At 27.4% G+C, this 24,155-nt stretch overlaps 1 protein-coding gene across 2 annotated transcripts in view; it reads right to left on the reverse strand.

The window, feature by feature from the left end:
• LOC112594064 (protein Skeletor, isoforms B/C) overlaps positions 1 to 24,155 on the reverse strand; it is a 97,320-nt gene that overhangs the window by 72,544 nt on the left and 621 nt on the right. Inside the window, exons 1-2 of one of the 2 annotated variants that reach the window (XM_025338680.1) lie at positions 19,844 to 20,203; positions 6,642 to 6,842 (exon numbers count right to left, since the gene is read on the reverse strand). In XM_025338680.1, coding sequence (XP_025194465.1) covers positions 6,642 to 6,759 — 118 coding nt within the window. In that variant the 5' untranslated portion in view covers positions 6,760 to 6,842; positions 19,844 to 20,203. Of the gene's footprint in view, positions 1 to 6,641; positions 6,843 to 19,843; positions 20,204 to 24,155 lie in introns of those variants that run through there. The other variant, XM_025338688.1, reaches the window with a different exon arrangement.

Raw genomic sequence — 24,155 nt, forward strand, 5'->3', positions numbered from 1 at the left:
ATTCTCAACTTCATATCTTGAGAACAGAAGTTTTCAGCGCTGGACAAATATAAAAATAAGAAACGAGAAAAATTAAATTCAGCAGGAAAGAAATGCGGGTATGTTTGTTAACTACTCGTTCAAGAATAAGATATTATATATTTTAACACCCATCAAATATAATATATTTCTAATTAAATAATTAAAAACAATTTTTTTGATCTAATTTGGTGCAAAAAAAAAAAAAATAATAATAATAAAAAGGGCCAGTGTGTCGTGAAGATATTTTGAAGAACACAACGTGCCATGTTTAATTAATAAAATTTTAAAAACCTCTTCTGTATTTAATAAATTAATAAATGGTTTCATAATATTTCTTAAAAATACAATAAAAGCCAATTTAATAATATGATAATAAGGTAAAATTGTTATTAAGTACATATTATATATTATTATTATGATCAATAAAAAAATCGATAACAACAGTCAACTAGATTCCGGAAATTGCAAAAATAAAAAACATTTTAAATAGAAATAGAAAATTAAATTTCAAAGAATCTATAAATGATAACTTAAAGTCCAAATTTAATTAGAAATAAAATATAATCTTTTAGTTCAGGCACTAATTTAAAAATTATTTTTTTTAAACTAAGTTATAACTTAATATTAGATATCCAACTTAAGACTTCGTCATTTAAATATATTATTATTTTTTAACTATAAATTAAGCTATACATAAATAGCCTTGCGTTGATTTAACGCAACTAACTTAAGTTAATTATTATTTTTATTAACTTGCACGTCTTTATTAAAATATTTATATAATATCTGGGGTCCTAATCTAACACTCGTTGTCTGTTGTATTCACAAAGGGGTACAAGAATGACGCACCTATCAAGATAAAATGTGAGTAAAAGTCTGGTAAATTTACTGGTGGATTATACGTATGACGTTTCTTTATAGAATAAACTATGAAGTTGCGCTTGTAATTTAAAATGTTATCAATGTAACAACATTTATGAAAACAATTTTTTCTTGCATATTTGATTATATGCAATATAATAGATTAATAAATATATTACATAGGTGAGTATGACTCCACTTTTTTTTTATTCTTTTGAGGGTTACCGATCATTTGTTTTGTATAAATTATTCGTTAACGATATACGATATTTTGGGTGATCGGAAAAAACATTTTTTAATTTAGAATAAAAATATTTGATTATTCTAAGACGGAAAATTGTGTTTCGTATTTAAATTTAAAGAGTAAAAGTGCACTACGCGTATTTATCGTTTGTTATAAAATATATATATATATATATGATGTATAACGATGTATTATACTTATTTGGTTACGTCTATTACGTCAAAATATACTAAACTTTTCTTTTTAAATATACATATATACACGTTATACATAATAACAGCAATACTGCCACGCAGAGCAAAATACGAAAAACATTTTGTTTGATAAATGTATACTATTTTTAGATTATATAGGCGTTAAACCGTACCATCAGACGATACGTCGTTTGAATTGTTGCTGTGCAGGACAATAACAAGACGAAATGTGATAGATAGCTATGACAAGATCACTAACTTTTGTTAAGTCGATAAGTCGCTTTTAAAAAACAATTGTATTGAAAGTGTAATGAAGTACAAGAGAAAACACAATTTATTTTGAATACGATTATTTTTGTTTAGTAGATATTATGTTTATCTTCAAAAAAAAAAAAAATAATAATATGAAAGCCTAAATTATATTCTTAAGATTAATTTCAATACATTTTTGTTAGAAAATATGTATTATCTCTAGCTTTTTGAAACTTAAGTTAAGATTTTATGCACAAAGCAAAACTACAAATTTTTAAACAATTTATACCTACAACTAACTTAGTTATTAAATTGTTAAAATATATTTTACAGCAATAATCAAAAAAATTAGTTTCTATTTTTAAAAACTATTACAACTCTTCACTATATTTTATTTATTTTTTTTTTTCATCTAGGATGTTAGGATGTTATACAATCTATACTAAAAAAAAAAATGTACAATAAGCATAATATGTATAATGTATGTTTATTTTTTTCTTAAATTAAGTGCAATGGCTTGAGTATCTTGAGGGAAAAAACCGTCCAATAAAAGTATTTCAGTTTTATTTATTTAAAATTTTTATTTAATCTCATATAATAATTCACACAAAAAGTTCAAAAATACCACAAAATGTGAGGTTTATTTATTTATTTTCTTAAATCACTTTTTATGCGTGCAAATCCTTAAAATACTAAGAACGGACACTACTCTCCATACAATAATATATTATGACGTCTCAAATCTCTTTTGTCAACTGCTTGGTTACAATAACGGACGTAGACATGAGTTTTACTATAATACAACCATACTGGATCACGCCTTATACTAAAAAATAAAATCGCTCTGATCAGAATCTAAAACATAGAACCAAAACATACATACTGATTCCTAGTTTGTAGTTCCACACTGTAAAGTATAATAGGTGCATCATGTTAAAATGGTGATAAATCGTGATCGCGATTGACAAGTAGTGACGAGATGTTCATTCAATATTTTTATAAATTATCTTAACAACAGTACTCATTTACCCAGTAAATTACAATAATCATGTCAACAAAACGGAACATTTTTGATGTTGAAATCGAGTATATAACTATATCGTGAATCATGTTTATGAAAATAATCATTTCTGCAGATAATGCTATGTATTATTATGTACGAACACGTGAAGGATTTAAACCAATATCGAGCGTATTCAGTTAACAAACGAGAAACCGATGAGTATAAAAACGACATATTATGTATAATATGTTAAGCTCTTTATCTTCTTCTGCTGCATAACAATTACAATACACGCCAACAGAGTAATATTAAATGCAAAACAGAAGTAAATATGATTTAGCTCGGTGACGTAGTTTTAAGTTTAATTATAAATCACTGGCCGGGTGTATAATAATTTTGTTAAAGCCCGACACTTTACTGGAATGGCACGCTAAGCAGTATAACGTTATCATTAACGGAAGAAAACTATTTCAGATACCACGTGAAATATTGAGGGTATTCTCGGGTATTTTAAAACGTCTTTTTTTTCCTCATTTAGTGTCTCTTTCGTCGTTTCTGTTTCAATTTTGTCATTTATATTCTTATATTGTATAGAAATTATGCTTAAGCCCCTTCAAATAAGTTTATCATGTTTCACTTAGTCTCTCCCTTTGCATCTATACTTGATTCTTATTAAATATATACTAAAATATTAAATTTACTTGGTTGAAAGTAAATAATAATACATTTAAAATAAAACAATTTTTTAAATAATAACTATTTAATACAATATGTTTTATAAAAATATAAGTATCTTATATAAGATTAATAGTAAAAAACATGTATTTTATCTTCTAAGCAGAACGAATAATGTATTGATATTAGGTATTATAACAGAGTTTCCTTTGTTTTATGTGTCTGACATTATAAGATCATCATTTACAAGATCGTAGAGAGAGTTAATTATTGTACATACTTTTTATCACTACAATTCTTAATTTCATACATCTAAAGATAATTTTTAATGAAATACTTTTAATATTAAATATTTAACTAATATAGCTTATTAGAGGTAAGTGTTAGAAAATCTAAGTACAGAGTAGAGCTGTACAAGTTATAAAAACATTCTCTCAACTATGTTGGAACTCAACTTTTATAAAAAAAAAACTTTAAATACTTATAAAATATAATTATATAGGTCCTTTTATATTTAAAGTACAAAAAAGTTCTACCATTGAGCATAAATACAATATTAAAACTGAAATCAAAAACATTGAAAGTTATTAATACATAAAATAAATAGTTTTAGTTTAAATCAAGAAACCCTTATATCAATTTTTATTTTTTTAATTCACAAATTAAGTAACAGTTATAATGTCAGCATTCAGCAAGAGTCAAATAACATAACATAATATTATTATGTTAATCAGTGATCAACTATCACGATAAAACATATGATATTTATTTATTATCATGAAAGAAAATTAATTACAAAGAATCGAAACTTTTAAAATTATATTAAACAATGATTTGACACCCTGAATGTATTATATAGTCGTACATAAAAATATTTTAACATTACTTGGCTACCAATAATAAAAAATTTACACATAAACATACAATAACAGTCACCTCTCTTTTATCTAATAATTATATGCATATATTCAAATTATATGATGTTGATTTTGTAATTTTTCGTATATTTAAAAATCATTTTTTCAGATATTTAGATTTGTTAATCTTATTATATAAGGAGTTTCCTACGGTGAAATACTTTTTTTTTAAATAGAATCACTCATTTTCTCTTAATAGACAAGTTTTCATAGAATGTGGATGTACCCAAAAAATCTTGGTTATTAAACTTTATTATAATATATAAAAAAGATAAAAATTCTTAATGATAACTTTACAATTTACGTATATTATAAAAAATTGATATTTTTTTTCTGCACGTAATAAACATTAAATTACTTATATGGTTTTGGTTGTTAATCAAAATCGTTAAGAAAATACTACGAGTAGATAACATTTTTGTTATAGTTTGGTTAAAGTGACAACTGTTATATATTTAAAAATTATTGTACGCACTTCAATGACAATATTATATTATATTAAAAATTATTAAATATTAATATCAATAACTATAATTTTCAAATGAGCATAACCTCCTTATATTTAAATCTTTTGTTGTTAGATATAAGCTATCTTTGAAGTGCAAAGGTTAATAATTAAAAAACCAACTTGTTTAAATTTCAAATTATACATATAAAAACTAATAAAAAAAAAAATCAATAAAACAGTAAAAATAGGCAATGCTTATTTGAAAAAAAAAATATTCTGATTCATTACATGATACACTCTTTAAATGGTGTGATAATATGAGAAATTATTTGAAAAAAATGGTTTTTAAATATAATTCAAATCCTTCAAAAACCAGAATTTTAATAGATGCGTAGGTAGTTAAAAGAAAAATTGAGGTTAGCATACTGGGTGATCCATTTTGAACATGGTAATATCTTATATTACCTATATAATATTATGAATGTTTATTGTAATATTATATTTCTTAAACGAGTGAAGCATATAATAATAAAATAGGTATGTACACCTACTCTTGTTTTTTTTTTTTTTTTTTGAGACAATTCTTTGACGTGAAGGTTTCTAATAAAAAAAAATATATATCAACTTAAATTTATCATTTATGTATAATGTAAATTATTAGTGTACATTCTTCTATAATTAGGGTTCAGTGTGCTGTGCTTCTGAGGCGCGTCGTTGAAAAGTTGAATAACAACCTAATAATATTATGCACATAACAATGGCCTTCCGACAAACTTCTGTATGCATTAAACACGAAAACACGTGTAGGTTAAACTTTCTAGTTTATGCGCGTTCATCCCCGGTGTAAGTATTTATTATAAATTTATAATGTATCTCGATCATTGCATGTTATAGCTCACTACAGTTATATAGCCATCATTATAATTTTATCGATCTGTTTATTTTGTGTAACATTACTAAATATTACTGCGTATGATATTCCTTAAAATTTCTAATTTTATTCAGATCGTAATTATATGATATTGACAAAATATTGAAATAGAATATATTTTTTATAGCATTGCAAATATATTTTGTAGATCTATATGCTTTAAATTTCGTATTAAAAATAATAATCTAAAATTGATCTACGAACATAATTTTTACAAACGTTTGATGTGATAATAATTATCAAATTCACATCGGGCATTGTCATACTATATAAAAAGTACTTATAAAGCTTTTAAATAGGTTTATATATTCATCATTATAAATATGCTATGCATTTTCACAATCAAATTTTAATACAATGATCAAAGAAAAAAATCGTTGCTAACAAATTATAATTTATTGAAATTATGTATATCATAGTTGTGTAACGTTATAGTCACTTGGGTGAATTTAAATAGACCCGGCTAAATTCTGCAGTGATCGCTTTGTTTTTTAGATCTCCATACTATTATTTGTTAAGTAAACATTGATTACACACTCCATAATTTCATTTTTAAGACATTATAATATAAGGTACACAACACATTCTGAACTTTGAAAATTCTTTAAACATTCATTATTTTTAAATTAAACACTTTTTTCTCTAAATATTAAATATAGATTTAAATTATACTTATTATTTAATAATAGAAAATATTAAAATAAAATACTTCAATAAAAAAAAAAATAATATTTATTTTTGAAAAATGGATCCAATTAAAACGGGAGTTAAAAGTTAAATTTCTATGATATTTGAGATTTATCACTTAAATATTGTGTTCATATCAAAACATACAATGCATTTTAAACGCAAATTTGTGAAAACATTTACTTCAAAGTATAACAATAATTATAAAATTATCGATCAAAAAAAGTTTTAAGTACCTAAATACAAATATTTCAGTTTTATGAACATTAATAAGTTAGATCATTTTTAGAACTAGTATTTTCACGATTACCACTACTACTATCGTTCAATGTTTTTGAGATTTAAAACTGATATAGTTATAGTTATAAAAATGATACGTGCGATTTATTGAATTGCTAGTGGACTCACCTGAATGCAAGACAATTATTGCAATACACAGGAAAACGGTGATATTATAATTCTTAATGTTGTTGTTGGCGTCGTGGGTGGCAAAAAACCGTTCCGTGGCCATTCGGACGACTGCCATTGCAGTTCTGTCGTCGTCGACAATAGTAACGGAAGTGTTGCAGCACACGCATGTAGGGAGAACTAACCGGCTCTGGAATCACACTGAAAGCAAAGCATAAAAGCACCGGTTTACTATTTATATTTTTATTAACATCTTTTATTAACCGGAAATCCGGTGATTTTTGGCACACCGTGAAATGACCAGAAGCCGAACACAGTTATCCCATCCGAAAATGCCGATTTCAGAAAAATTTAAATAACAATATGTACAATATACATTTATTTATTTTTTATTTTTTGAAAACCTCTCATTATAGCAACAGTATATTTTTGTATTATACGAAACTTATGTTTAAAATTTTATAATGATATTATGCTTATAACAGGTTAGTTGAACTATGTCTAAAAACAATAATTATTATTAACGTTTATAATTATTAAAACTCATAATGATTATTTGCGTATAATTATTATTTATTAATTAGGTATCATGACTGTGTTTTATTATTACACTTATCATCCAATCAATTGTGAGTATTAATAATATAGTTATTACCTACTTATAACTTACAAAGTTTATAAGCGCAACGACCTATAAAATACCACTTCCCCCAAAACCACTACTAAGCATATAATAATATAACTTGTAGTAAACAAGAAAAGACGCAGATGCATTCAATAACTGATAGGTTTACAGTCATTCATCCCGAATTCAAAATATATATTTTTAAGTTTATTTCTTTTCGCTCTCATAATATATTATTCCATTATTTTTCTTATTTTTTATTCGCATAATTCGATAAAAATACTATAAATGGAGCACTTCAGATATAATGACAATATAATTAATAATACGCACACTTTATTTCTAGTTAAATATGTTTTTCTTGACCTTATTACTCTGTACAATATTTCCAGACACACTCGCACGCTAGATAATACTTCTCGACACTCGTATATAAGTTTTAAATACTTTCGATTTATGAACATTCTATATACATATGTATTCTGTATACATCATATACTGAGGGATTCTTTTATCGAATAAAATTCATTATTTCAATATCTATTAACGTTTATGTATACAATTTATTTACAAAAATTGTAGTTAAAATAAAATAACACTTTTTAAAATCAAATATAGAAATTAAAACTACATAATATTGTACAGAAATTGTTTAAAGCATTAAAATATTGTATTAACTATTAAGTGTTTTTTAAAAATTATTTTTTTCAACCAATCTAAAAATGTAGGTTATTTCTATTACATCTGTATAAACTATAGTATACATCGTTTTTCGACTTAATAGTAGTATTATCTTTTAATCCGTGTTCATATTCGTTTATTTTTAAGGTCGCTAATATAACTAAGCAACAAACGTTATATCGAAAATAATTAATTTGAGTGCTTTAATAGAATTTCCAGTTAGAAAGCTATTTAAGCGATTATTAAAAGATAATTCATTGTGATACGTCTGATGATAGGCAGTTTTGAAGAGTCAAAATGTCAAGTAATTTTCTATTTGTCGTCCATATGCACATTTATATTACTTTAATGTATAATAAAGCTTATTATAAACATACATTTTTATTTAAAATAATTAGTGAGATTTTTCGGTTCTATAATTATTATTTAAACTAATTACGTTTACATTTCTATCAACAATTTGTTATAATTATATTAATAACAATTGATAGGTTTTAATATTTTATTTTATTTATGTCCAGCAAAGAAATTTAACAAACTACAATGAGACAATGAAACAATTAAAAGTAAAATAAAGAGAACGATAGAACCTTGTGTTATCACCTTAATAGATGAGCATTTTAGAGAGCCGCTCTCATAAACTTTCAAATCTTAAGAACTATACAAATAGTTATATTTATCGTGTGATACTCTAAATATAATGACAAAAATTTTAAAAAATTAGAGAGTTATGAAAAAAGTTAAATAATACAGGCTAAATTTGAAAATCTAAAATTCGAAATTAATAAAAAATAGGAGTACCTACATCATTTTATACGCCAGTCATAACATGACATTTGGCAAAGTTGAATAATAAATCAAGGCACTGTATCTAAGAAGAATATATGTTAAATTTAAAACCAATCATTTTAGTACATAGTTTAATAAAAGTAGAATGAACTTTACATTGCAAATCGATTTTAGGGTAAAAATAGTAGAATTAAAATACATTGTGGTAATTATTTGATATTACGAAAATAGAGTTAATTACTTTAATAAATTGTATCTTAATTAAGTAGAATTTTATTCAATCTAGAAGAACATAGCTTATTTTTACGTAAGATATATTTACATAGGTACAACTTAACTAGTTTTACTTGAATATTATTTTTAGAAATACTAAGACGTGTGATATAAACGTAGGCTATAGAGTATGTTTCTGCTACTCACAATACTTAATAAATTTGGTCGATTGTTTTCTAGTGATTTAAATCAGAAAATATATATTTAGGTGGAATAAATTAGTAAGTATACTTGTTGAAGCAGTCGAGATTTAAAAAAAACAATATTTCATAGTATTCTAAATAATAATCTGAATTAAAATTTATACATATAACGAAAACACGATGATGCTAAAATAAAATAAAATTATACTTGCACGATATTATATTTTATAAAATAACACTCTTTAACTAGATATTGTAAATTGATTAAAAGAGTAAAACAAAACATTTTGTGTACCTAATAAGAATATAAGTTATTAGATTCATACACATCATCTAACAGAGATATAGTGTTATATGTTTGTAATTGATGATAAATAATAATGATCGTATTTTTATTTGTTACTCTCAATGCATCTACAATTAGTATATCCATCTTTGCGGTAATTTATTAATGGAGGCATTAACTTGATGAAAAGCTTTTTTTTTACTTTTTAACTTATCTACCAGTTTAAGTGATCATTAATAACTTAGAATTATTTAGTTAATTTGAATAATAATAATTGAGACATAAAATCATATTTTTAAATATCCCTATGGCCGTTATTAAATGAAAAATGTATTTTATAATTTATTTTGTAAATTTACGCTGCTATACAATGATATAAAATAAAAAATAAACCAGTTAATATATTATACATATTTTTTTTAGTATTTTATTATCAGGTTCTATGTACAAACATATAATTTTACCTAACTACACAGTGTGAATCAAGTAAGATAAATATTTGATAAAATTATTAATTATTTATTAGAAAGAATAATTTAAAGTAACTACACCACAACCTAACCAATACAGTTTACACGTAATTTTCAATTATTATAGAAAATAATTTTAAAAAAAACAACAATTTTTTAACTAATTTAAGTCATATTTTCTTCTGTATCTATTTTAGAAATTTAGTTTAATAATATAAACTTATAAATTTTTAACTATCATAGTTATAATATCGTGACATATATACCTATATTTAGCAGTCATTATTCCCGAAAATCATATAATGATACGTTAGATACTTAGATATAAGTACATAATATATATATATATATATATTATGTACTAGGATTTTCATGATAGTATATTCTGTGGGGATCCCACGACAGTTTTTAAGTTTTGCAAAACGCTTGTCGTTAACACTCGACGTTCGCGTACATTGCAATATTATATTATAGTAAACACTAAGGTATTTTTGTTTTCCCCAGTAAGTATTATTTTACATCGTTATCGCATAAATCGCACATAATGGTATATTTGAACTGGTGCGACGAGCATATTATTTTCATTTCGATTTACAGAACGCGAACGTTATATTCCTCGTGTGACATGTATAATAAATACGCGTTATATACCAAAATATATAATACGTGTTTAACCTAAGAGTATGGATATTTCATACGGCTTTCGCGATCATTTCGTTTTCAACGACTTTCTAATATTGTCGGATTAAAATATTTAAATAGCTATCATAATAATGTATATTATATATTTTATTCATTATACAGAGTGATTCACCAGGCGTGCTTAGCCCATTATTATTTAAATAACAATGTAAAGTTTAATTTTTAATTTTTTTTTATTTTAATACGTTGTTATATACAGATTATATTTTTAAAAATGTATCTATTTTTATAACGAAATTCTTTTCCTAGTTGTCAAATTTTATTTTTAAAGGATAAAAGTCTTGCATAATATATAACATATAAGTGTAGTATTTAATTTATTATGTGTTATTAATTACACTCAGAGAATTTAAAAAATATATAAAATCGAATACATCCAACTCTAAATAAATAAATAGTAATAGAGCAAACAAGTTCCAGAAATAATCGTCATAAATAAAAGCAACAAAAAAAACTTAAAATAACAGTGAATTTAATACAGAAACTAGCTGGTACCCAGTGGCATAGTTAGGATTTTGCAAGGAGGGTAGAGAGTTTAAGCGAAAATTAAACTTAGTTTTTTACTGTTTTCGTTATGTTTGTTACCCAATTGAACTATTCAAGAACAAAGTTTAGTTGTAAGCTTGTGAATATTCAATATTATAGTAATATTTTATAAATACCTCAATATGAAAATAGAATTAATGAAATATACAATAATATAAATAATACATTTATTAGATGTGGAAATATAATGGGGAGGGTTTAAACACCCAAAATTCTCCCTGTCTGCGACACTACTGGTAATAGTTGGGGATGGGATAGAATTCACTACCTTGAGTAAAGAAAAATTACGTTAATGTGTTCCACAATACAGCTTCAGTCTAGACAAATAGCGTGTACTCAAGAAAGGTGGACATACAGCTAAACAGTGTCATAAAGTTAATAAGTGGAGTGATACAATCAACACCGTGACTATGGTTAGCGGAATTTATAAATATCGCACCACCAGAAATTAAGAAAAATAAAGCATTAGTGAAACTATGTATGAATACCAATTCCTAAAAAATCTCTATCCTCTATAGACAGTTTAAAAATATGCCAGATATAAGACTAATATCAAGAAAACTACCATTAAATAATGGCAAGAGAATTTTACAGTATAAAAAAATGGCAAAATAAATTACTAGGAAGTGCGGTATTACATAAAAATCTGATATAGGATTCCACGTAAAAGTAAAAGGGTTTAATCTCCCTTAATAAGTATAGGTAACCCTCAACCGTTTAAGAATAGGACATGAAAGATATGGGTATATTATTTATAAATGGAAACTAAAGTACAGCCCATAATTTGATTGTGGGAATGACAGTCAGATTGTGGAGAATATCACAGACGAATGCCCTTATAGAAGATTCAAGTTTGGAATCAATGGTATTTATTAAGTTACGAAGAAAACCTTTAAATTAATTAAGTATTTGGGCTTTGGAATCTAAACTTGACTACATACTATAGAAATTTTATGATAGTAACTATGTTATTGTTATCTTACCAATAAATATATTTTCAAATCATCATAGACCTCGAGTTATAACATTGAAACTACTCGTTTGAGATTCAATTTAAATATGCATAGAACAATTTAAAAAAAATCATCTCCTTAACAAATTATAACGAAAAAGAAGGTACATACTTATTAGAAAAAAATGGAATCTGTAAGAAAACTTTTTTATTTGCAAAAAAAAATTTAAATATATGAAAATATAGTCCTTAATCAATTGAATACATAAATAAAAGAAAAAAATGTATGTGAGAATTTATAATGAATTACCCTGTATACTGAGGAGCTGTATAAATACCTATATTATATTATGTACTCTCACTCACCTTATAAAGGTTCTTGCATAAAGCACTTTCATATTATTTTAATAGAGTCTTCTTTATTTTTGTAAAACACTCCTGGTTTGGTTACACGATCTTTAATAAATATAATATATACTCACTGTTATTGTTTTTTATTTCCTCACTTCGTATAAAATAAAATAATAATAATAATATAATATATGTGATAATTTCATATAACACAAACACGTTCATATGTTAAACGGTTTTTGAGTTGGAATCGTTTATAAACTTTGTGGACGGGAGTGCGGTAAGGCGATAACGCATTCCTCTATCTCGTTGTTCGTTTCCACATCGCCAACCTTCCTTATACACGATCTTTTAACAACTATGACTTGTTGGAAATTGCATTGCATTTTACTGAACGATTTACGGCCGAAACCCGTGAATACCGTATTATCATAATATTATCATGGTGATAATAATGTAAATTGTGCAACTCGTATTTAATGGAAAAACAAATCCAAAAATAATATTATCCGCTCGAACGATGATAACGCTTTTATTTTTTTCTATCCAACGCTACAGTGATAAATACTCGTATATATATAATATTTATAACTGTTTAAATAATTAGTTGCTTTTCCTTAGATAATTAAATAATTTCCATTTTGTTTTTCAACGATGTATGAATTTAGGACAAAATACTAAAGTTTTGACAGTTCAATTTCGCATTCGAAAATATATTTATCTAAATATATACATAATAATGATAAATAATACATATAAAATGCGTACATTTAACTGAAATACCAATTATATTATATCGTCTGTACAATATCCTTGAGTCTTGACGACTATTTAATCTTAACTCATTTTAAATAAAGTTATAAAGATACAAAAAAAGATTCCTTGCCAAGTTTAGACGACGCAACAGTTTCGTTTAGAGAATTATTTATCTTCGTATTCGACACCGTCGTCTCACAGAAACCAATTGTTGATGTTAGGTCACAAAACACTTCTAAAATAATATTTTATTTTCTAGTTTTTAACGCCAACATTATTACTATTGACTTTATTTAATGTTATTCAAAATTTACGTATATTGGATATTTTCAAAGTACATGCATTCATCTTTATTGTATATACTATACGCGAATAAATGTTATAAGTTATAACTTACTCACACATTTTATAACGAAAATTTTTCAATAAAATTATGTGTTTTAATAAACCAAAGAATAAGTATTTTTTGCATAATCTTAGACGTTTACTCAATCATTATTTCTTTTTTTAAATATTATGTGATTTAAATTTCAATAATTGAAATTAATTTTAAATTTACAATTATTGTATTATTGTGTTGCTATTAACACTAATTAGTGCTTAAATATTAAAAGTCAAATTTAAAAATTTGTTGTAAATAATTACATTTAAGTATTTAAATAATAAATAATTATACTATTTAATTTATTGGCTATGTTATACCGTTTGAATCCGAAATACTAATATATTTTACTAATGATGTTGCACATCGACATAATTTATTTGTACAAAGTGTATATTTTTAATCTCTATATAAAGTACCTCCAATCTAATTAGGACGATTTTAAAAGTTTTTTTTTTTTATTGTAATGACTATTATTCGACGTGCTACAGATCGTTTTCTTTTGCGCGAATGAAGAAGATGAACGATGTTTCCGACTTTGAGGAGCTCGGTGACTGGTGCGTGGAGAGAAGAAAACGAAAACTTTTGTCCGCATTTAGGACCTTTTATGTGAATATATATATTATACATAATATAAAGGGACAGAACGGTTCTGTTCTGAAAAATCAAAGCGACACGCCATGAACGGAGGGAAGCAAACGACGTTTCGACATACCCTTCCCAACCTACATTGACTGGTGAGTGGTCCACAGGGTGAGAACCATGAAAGAAAATTCGAGACAAATAATATATATATTATCCTTTATATTATTATAAAGCAGGGACGGTAAAACATTCGAATCAATTTGCTAATGGGGCGCGAACGTTCACGGAGAAGCGATGAAATACGGTCGTACCCTATGATATGATGACTACATATAAAACAATATTCATGTTTAGCTTGTTACCTTGGTAGTGTTACGTACTACTAAGCTATATATTATTTATTATACCTATATAATATAAAACTGATGCAGTTGGCTTCGCACTTCGAGGAAATACAATTTTGATGGTATATTATAATAATAATATAGTTGATTTCTAAAAAAAAATCTCTTATCCCGTCCCCCACATATTACACTCTCTCAGCCTCACTTTACCACAGTTCAGGACCCGATAATACTCTTGTAGCAGCCCGCAACCACCTATCCATTCGCATTACTATTATTTATCCGCGGATATTTCACCGCGATGACGAAAGGGTGTACATTTGGCTTCGATTTAGCGGGGGTGAGCTGCGAGGGGAAAAAAGCGTATTTCACCAAATCGATTTTTACGCCCCACCGACCGATTTCGACAGTGCAATTCGACAATGCTCCCCAACCCTATTCCACATCTACACTCGCAGCTCCCATAACCCTGCGGCACCAAACTCCGGGCTGAGTCGACAAAGATTTACTCTCTTTAGATACAATAAAATTTTACAATTTCACTTGTATTAGTATATAGGTATATATAATACAGTTGGGCGCTGCAGAGGGCTCAAGGAATGACCCACAGAGCAGCTCGCATTCCGAACTACACGATATACGGGGCTTAAGTCTCGAAGCCAAAAATCCGATGGTTGATATCACCGCATGAAATTCAATGTGTTTTCGTTAACCTCGACTTACTCACGTATACTATTATATATATACCTATATTATAACCATAATATCGCGCACGTGTAAGTGCATAGTCTGGAATATATGTATATTTATAGCACACTCATACAATATAGGTATATCTAATAATGTTGATACGAAAATATATTATATGAGGCGTAATTAAGCGTAAAAGTCGTGTGCATTCAAGCATCTCGCTTTCCCTTCGTATACATATGTATATGTAATATATAGGTACAAATGACTGTACAAGAATATAATATGTTAACGTTCGACAACGTGCGACCAACTGTACATAACACGTACTATATAGTCTACACATACCTATACACCTATATGATGTGCTAATAATTCACGTTTGTCCAAAATAACGTGTTAGAAATCAAACAATCTAGTTTCACGACTAATGAAGTGCACTGACCACAAAATCAAATATTAATATATAATAACAAAAAGTACTAAATATAAATAAAAACACGATATTTTAGTCTCTTCAAATTTTGACTATTTTCTTTATTTTTAAATTTCATTTTTATTTTTATTTTACACATAATTATAAATCTGTTTCAATATTAATAGAATATGATCCTATGTAGTATGTATATAGAAAATATGGAAAATATAATACGTGATATTCAAGTGCAATCAACTAGACGTTGCGATAGTTTCTTTACTTTATTTTACATTTTTTTTTAATAATAATAATATTATGTGTAATTTGTTATTTTTAAACGTGATAAAAATTAATTAATAATTAAAAAATATTTTTCATAAAATTAGTTGATTAATAGAACCAAAATGAACTGTACCAGTGATGTTCACACAAAATGGAACTCGCTGTATAATACATTATATAGTTGTATAAATTTAAGTACAATAGCTGTTTTAAGCATTTAACGTTTGCATATTAATCTTTCGATGATAAGTCATAATCTCATTAGAAATTTTACACAAATGACATAATTGTGTATTTTCACACTTTCAAAGTATTGTTAAAATTCTATTTGCCATTAGTTAATAATATGTGGCAGATCATATTATACATATTATACTATTATACGTTCGTATACGTTAGTTCGTACGGTTTTTATTCAGTGCGTACATGGGTTGATTTTTAATGTAGATAAGTCAAATAATAAAATATTATTAAGTTAAAACGAAATACACAGATGCATGAAATAGCGCATCGTACATAAAGTGATTCATATGACATTATAAGCACGTGTTAATTGAGCTAAAATCATTAAACTTTATTATCGAACTACTCCCAACCTAATTAATATTCAGTACGCCTTTATCTGATCAGCAGATTTTTTTTTACTTAAAAGACTGTATTTGCATGTATGCTGCAACGCTATCGTATTATAAATATCTACGAGTTTTCGAGTTCTTGAGAGTTTACAAGTCATTTTACATTTTTAATTTTAACGGTTTCACTTCCATAAAAGTGTTGGAAATATATGATTATAGTCATATAGAGTTTTCGGAAAGTTGATTGTGTGAACTGTGCGTAAATAATTTACTGGTACGGTACAAACGCATGGCTAAGGATTGGGGCGTCAAGCCGTCTGGCGTCTACCCTTCTCCAAACGCAATCCGTAACAAAAAGTTAGGGTCGGTGCAGCTCGTGCTCGGAATCAAAATACATACTTTGGTGCACCCTTACAATATAATAATCATCATCATGCATTACACCGATTAAAAGGGAAAAAATTAGTGGGCTTTTAAAGAGAATTTAAAAAATAACAGCTAATATTAAGCTTAAACTATATTATCAGGCACTTAATAAATAAAACTGCAAAACAACTCTTACATGGATAATATTTCTACCAGAAGTACTACTAACTGAGAATTTTCTATTGTTTACCGGATTAAAGTCACAAATACCCGTTTACCATCATACTTGATAATTTTGATAACCATATCTGTACAATTTATTAAGGTCTGTTTACTTTGAACATGAAAATATTATTTTAACAGAATACCCTTTATAATTAATAGAAATCGGGAATGGTAAGTACACAATAAAACAATCAATAAAATTGCTTAACCTATATAAATTACAATGATTGTTTATAATTTAACTAATTTTTATTTGCATGAAATAATAATGCTACTTCATATAGTATTACAGTCGATGACGAACAACGGGTAACACTAGTTCGGTACTTAAGTGAACTACGGTACGCATTTTCCATAAAATCTTTGTTATTATAGTCCATTATGTATATATTGTATTAATTACAAGCTTAAATCTAGGTATAGTAATTTACAGGTATTTATTTAACATAAATACAAAAATGTAAGCTCGAGTTCATAAAACAGTTTCATGTGCAGAAACTTTAAGGTACAATGGTATTTTAGATATTATTTTTTTTCTAATTGTATGATTCATAATTCATAAAATAGCAGTAACCTAAGTGAAAATTATCAAAAGTTGCAAAATATTACAATAAGATAGATCATGAATAAATTCATATTTGCTAACAAATGTGTAGCTTATTAGGCAATGGAAATTTAAATTAATAATAAAAAAAAAAACAACATAAAAATAAAATATTTCTTGAGCTCTAATAATCACGTTAAGTATACTCGTACTTATGCCATATTATTACATTAATATAGTTATAATAAGTGCAACATTAATATAAATTCTGTAAATCACAATTATTATTATGCTTTTTTTAAAATAAACCATAGATAATATGGGTAAACCAATGGTTATATGTATATATTAGAAATTATAATATGTTTGATATGTTATTGTTTTTAACGTTGCATAGTATATTTACCGGCATTTTTATTAAGAATTGTTAATGATTTTAACATTTTTGGGACAAACACTCAAATCGTAATTTGTGTTATAAATAATTACTTGAATTATTTTTTGGAATTGTTAGGAGCAAAGATTCTCAGTAGATTTTAAGTAAGCATTTTGTATCTATTTAAAAATATAATTAGTGTATTGTAACATTTATTTAAAAATAAATCTTTTTTATAATACCAAAATACTTTATTTATGATATTAAAAAAAAATGTACTGGCGTAAGTTATTTGTTAGTAACTAAAAATTTGCATTTTTGGTTATATAACAACTATTATTATGAAAGTAGTAAGTACTAGGTACTAATAGTACCCATACATATTTAATTTAAATCTTAAATTCCAGGTATACGAAATTCTGATTAAAAGGCACCAAAGAATATTGTGATTAAAAAATATATATAAATATACATTTATCAATCTGTTCAAAATGTTACATAACATTACTCAAAAGATGTAATAATAATAAACTTATAGTTATCAAAATAGAGTAGCTTATTAAAATAACACTTATGTAAAAATTACAAACGTGCTATTATCGTCGAGATAATACAAGTAAACTAACAAAATATCAAAAATATTTGTATTTATTTGATAATATAGATTAACGCAACTACTGGACATAGTAATTGTTATATACAAATATAACACGTTATTCGTCTTGTACCCGATTCGTATTACACTGCCCACAAACTTGGATGAAAACCTATTTTATTGATTGCATATAAATAGTAAACGCCTATTGTATTTACACATTAATATATTAATATTTACAATAATGATCGTCGAAGATTATCTAAATACCACGAGATTAAAAGTCGCCTAGACATTCTTTAATTATTTAATTTAAAAATCAAAACAAGTCAAAAAGTGGCTTAAACTTAGTGCACACGACGAAATAATTATTGGTGGTATGTGGATTAATAATTAGTTGGATGATCAATAAGACACTAGACGCAAATAAACGAACATTTTCAACTGTTTTGAGGGTTAGTATTTTATATAATTATTTTGTAACTATTGTTATATTATAATATCATATTAATAAACGAGTGCAATAACGTTTTATAGATTGTAGAACAATAATCAATGATGGACATAAAATAATAAAATGTTCAATAAGACTCATTGTTAACTAAACACCGATGTCCGATAGGAAATGCGTAAATAGAGATCCCCTATGGTCGTCTAATCTTAAATCTTCAAGTTTTTTAAAAACTATTTGCACATCAATTATTGCTGCGAGGGCTCGGAGCATATATTAGCATACCCGTTGGTATTGTTCTGCGCGTCACGAGATGTTGTTAAAAGGCATCCGCCAAATGGCTTTTTTTTTTAAATTTCACTTGGCATCAAAAACCCGGAAAACCGCGAAACGCAATAAAAAAAAAAAAAAAAAAAAAACAGGATCCGTGGTCGTCTTTCGTTGTGCAAAATATTACTATTTTTGTTACGTATATATTATATTAATTCTCGCACTGCGGTGTATCCGAAGATTCGTGGACCATTCGTTAGACGACTATTCCTAACAAAAGATATGATCTGGTCAAAGTACTGCTACGAATTAGCGTTACCGTTCCTATACCGCGGTCACAAACCAAATCGTGTCCTGCACCCGTCAGCGACCGAATACCATGGGCTTCGGTTCTGAGCAATGAGCATGTACCGACATAATAATATATTATTATACGTCAGTATTACATTATAATATTATATAGGTACGATATTGAGACCATAACAACAACAACAACAAAAACGTTAACAGAAAATCGCCACTCACGTTGTCCGTCTCGGCGATACGTTCCGGCGGCTTCGGCTTCGGCGGCGGCGGCGGCAGCGACTGCTGCAGCAGAGTCCCGCGCGTCTCGGTCGTGTCGCGATGCGCGCGCGTCCGTCACGTACTGAAAAGCGGCGGCGGTAGACTCGCTCGGTAGCCTTTTATCCACCTTCCCGCAGGCCGCGTCACGATCACCGCCGTAACCCACCCAGTCGCGGCGGCACGACCACCCACCCGCGCCAGACTGTCTCGCGAAGCGGCCGTTGCATGGCACGCGCGGCGCTATACAAAGCCACGCGTAGCAGCGTAGTGTATGTGATCGGCGGCGGCTGTAGCACGTAATACGCAACCTACCTGCCGCCGCCGCCGCTTCCAACGCTACAAACGTTGCCTCCACCGCCGCTGCCGCTGCCAAACATGCGCCATTCCGTCTATATCAAGTCTTCTACTACGGTGCACACTACTACTACTACTACTACTACTACTACTACTACTACTACTACTACTACTACTACTACTACTACTACTACTACTACCGTTGTATATAGGTACGTATACTGTATATGCGAGCGCACGCGCATCAGAGCACAGTCGTACCGAACCTATATACATTCGATATAGTACGCGAGTATATATTATGTCCGTAGGTATATTATGTACTCGTATAGTAATAATGATAATAATAATAATAATAATAATAATAATAATAATAAAATATTATGTACTCTCTCGCTCTGTGATTTTTTACTCGCCGTGCAATTGGCGCACGCGCGTACATCGTAGTAACCGAACGATAAGCAGGATAATAGTATTATGCGATAATATTATACGTAATACCAGTATAGACACCGCGGTCAGAGGATCTTCTCAGTAATCTTTGCTATTATTTTGTCATACTAGTTTAGGGGGGGGGGGGTTAAGGATATAATATCACACGAAGAAAAATCTGATGCTATTAATGTACCCATATACGCTCAAACACCGTGATATATGGATTTATATAATAAATAATTGTTATTTTTGTTCGTAAAAGTGTAGTTGTTGATCAATAACGGCCGGCTGTCTGAAATTTTTTTTCAAATTATTATCGCTTACAATGTAAAAAAATATATATACATAATATAAACGTAGTCGCACTACGTGTATTTACGAACATCTCTAGATTAACGAGAGGGTCATTATAATAGGGAAATAATTAACTGTACTCTAGCATATTAAGACCTATGTAAAAACCCAGTGCTCTCCGTTAATTTTTTTTTTTTATGACAATGAAAATTTTTTATGCGTATTGCGTGACGATGACAACAACGACACCCACCGACGAACTTGCGCGCCAACGTATAGGTCAGCGTCGCGCGGGTGCACGATATCGTCAGCCGTAGCTGCTGGGCTTATTGCCTTTTCGCTCGCCGCTGTCCGGAGATGGGTCGCATGGCTTATTTCCGTTTTTACGGGACCGCGGCCGCCCGGAACAATAATGGCTGCGCTGACTGAATTTCTCGTATATGTACCCGTAGAGAAGTATGCGCAGTTGTCCCACCCCCACCCCACTCACTTCACCGACATTTATTTCAAATAGATTGTGAACAATTGTAAATTCGTTGCACCATACATTTAATAATATGATATTTCCAAATAATAAATTCAAGAAATAAAAATAAATTTAAAAGGATGAAGTTCATTCGTACTTTCAGCCAGATTGTCCGCAATAGATTTCAAAACAATTGTACACAACAATTGTAGATAATATATGTATTATATTTGTTTTATTATCACTAGCATGCGTAATAAATAATAATTATTTTACTTTGGGTGTTATGTGTTATAGTATAGGTAATATAATCAATGTTCGGGACTTAAGACTTTGCACAAGTATGTAGGAGATGGAGTTGTTTGTACACCATTGCCGTTGTAAATAGGTACATGGTATCTTGTGAAGATAGTCCAAAAACATATATTATGGTAATTAATAATAAATTTAGGTAGTTTTGATTTATGTGATATCATAATTATTAATATTAGTGTGCCCTTGATTTAAATACAACGTGCAATATATCGTGGTAACTCGCTACCCTCTAGATAAATGTAAAATCTCAGATTATCGAACAATAAAAATAAAAATTTAATTTTGAAACAAAGTTGACTGTTAATCCATACAGTAACTTATTAAGGTTTAACATTCAACATTTCTATTTGTCTTGAATAGGTAACATAACTACGTTAAAGCCCATATTCTATACACAGACATCACTATACCCATTTTTTCAAATAATAAAATACAATTCACTCGTGCATTATAAACATTATTAAATTTAAACTATTCCTAGTAAGGAAACATTATGAAAGTATTCTATCTCAATTTTACGTTAAATGAAACGGTTATAAACTAGACGTGTTGTATTATACAGATGTTACTTATGCGGTCTAAAACGGAGTAGTGAGATTTCATAATAATCATAAAAATTCACCTATGTGTCGTGTGACTTGCGTATTTTATTTTAGAGATACTATATCACATTCATATATTTGCCTGCAGATAAAGGTACAATGTGTTTTAATCTTTAAATGTATCTAGTATAATAATGTTATAATTAAAAGGTATTTGTACATATTCGATAATCTATAAGACGATTATTTCTTGAGCATTTTCGCTACAACGGAGTAAAATTTTTCATTCAAAGGTTACTGCACTATTAGAACATTTAAAATTATAAAAAATTCTTATGGATGATAATAATAATTAATAATATAAAGTATCAAGTAACCATATTACTTATCGCTTGTTAAATATTATACTATTATATATTATTCAAAATTTAAATTTGTCATACTTGTTGAATATTTTAATGTTTATACTTAATGCTAAAATTTATAACTGAAACAATGGTTGAACATATTAGTTTAATCATACTTAACATAATTAGATTTAAATGTACTAAAATGTAATTAGTAATAACTATTATAATAATGATTTTATATGATTTTTTTATTTTTTAATAAGAAAAATTTATTTTAATTTTTTTTTATTTATATAACTTTTAAAAAAAGTGAACATGTGGCATTTCAGGTACATGAAATTACTAAAATTGTAAACAACTTTATGTAGTCTGAAGAGCCTGTCAGCTCACGAGTCTCGGTCGCGACCAGCTGTCAGTGTATTATATTACATTTGACACCTAAATGTGGGTTGGATTTGAATAATGATCGATCAGTCAATTTTATTATTAATATTACAACAGTTTTATTAAAATATATAATTATTATTACTAAAACAAATTAGAAGGAAATTTTAAGGTACTTGAATAATAAAATACATCAATATATTACGTTTGGCTCAAAATATGTATATACTTGCCAAGTATACGTATATTTTCCCGATTATAAAGAGCTGTGTATAATGAGTATTATATTATATTTTATTAAAATTTTTAGATAATTTAGTAAACGGTTATTCGATCCCGAAACACAAATTTGATACTGATTGGATTTCGAACTATTTTAGACAATACATTACGATCAGTTGTGTCCCACATTTATTACTATAATAAACTAGTTGAGAGATTGATCCCAAATTTTGTATAGTAAATTATGTTTATCATAAAGTGACAGTCGACATACTCAACGGTGATCAATAGCCGAGCTGTTAATAAAATAAATTTACTATGATCGTGCAATACAATACTTAATTGAAAATTTCCAGATAACACACATGTCATATACATATTATTTGTGCACATATAATATATAATAAAATATTTAAAAATGATTAGATTGAAAATATGAAACGTATGCATTCATTCAAATTGAGTATTTATAATTGTATAATTAAAATATGAAGTGTTTATGGATTTTATTTTACTTTATTTTTTATTTGTTTTATAATTTAATAGCTTAAGTTATATGTTAATATAAAAAACTATTAAAATTTATAAAATAGTGTTAAATTCAAAATTGAAACTTTTGACATTTTTATAATATTTTGATGATGAATCATTAAAATATCATATAAGTTATAGAGCAGGGATCGACAACCCACGGCCTGCAAAGCAATTTTTGAGGCCCGCACAAAGGTGGTTAATTTTTGTGTTTTATTTTTGTTCAATAACATTTTTCATATAATTTTCAATATTATATAATTTTTTTTCCTTTACAAATAAAATCTAATCTAACTGTTTCATAATAGCAATACAATTATAAATATTATATCATAATATGTAATTTTTTTTTTAATGTGGCCCTTGATGAACAATTGAAAAAAAAATGGCCTGCGTGGTTAAAAAGGTTGCCGACCCCCTGTTATAGAGTTTGCGGACAA

This window comes from Melanaphis sacchari, unplaced genomic scaffold (assembly GCF_002803265.2).
Source record: "Melanaphis sacchari strain LSU unplaced genomic scaffold, SCAv2.0 Contig0_pilon_pilon, whole genome shotgun sequence".
Taxonomy (NCBI): Eukaryota; Metazoa; Arthropoda; class Insecta; order Hemiptera; family Aphididae; genus Melanaphis; species Melanaphis sacchari.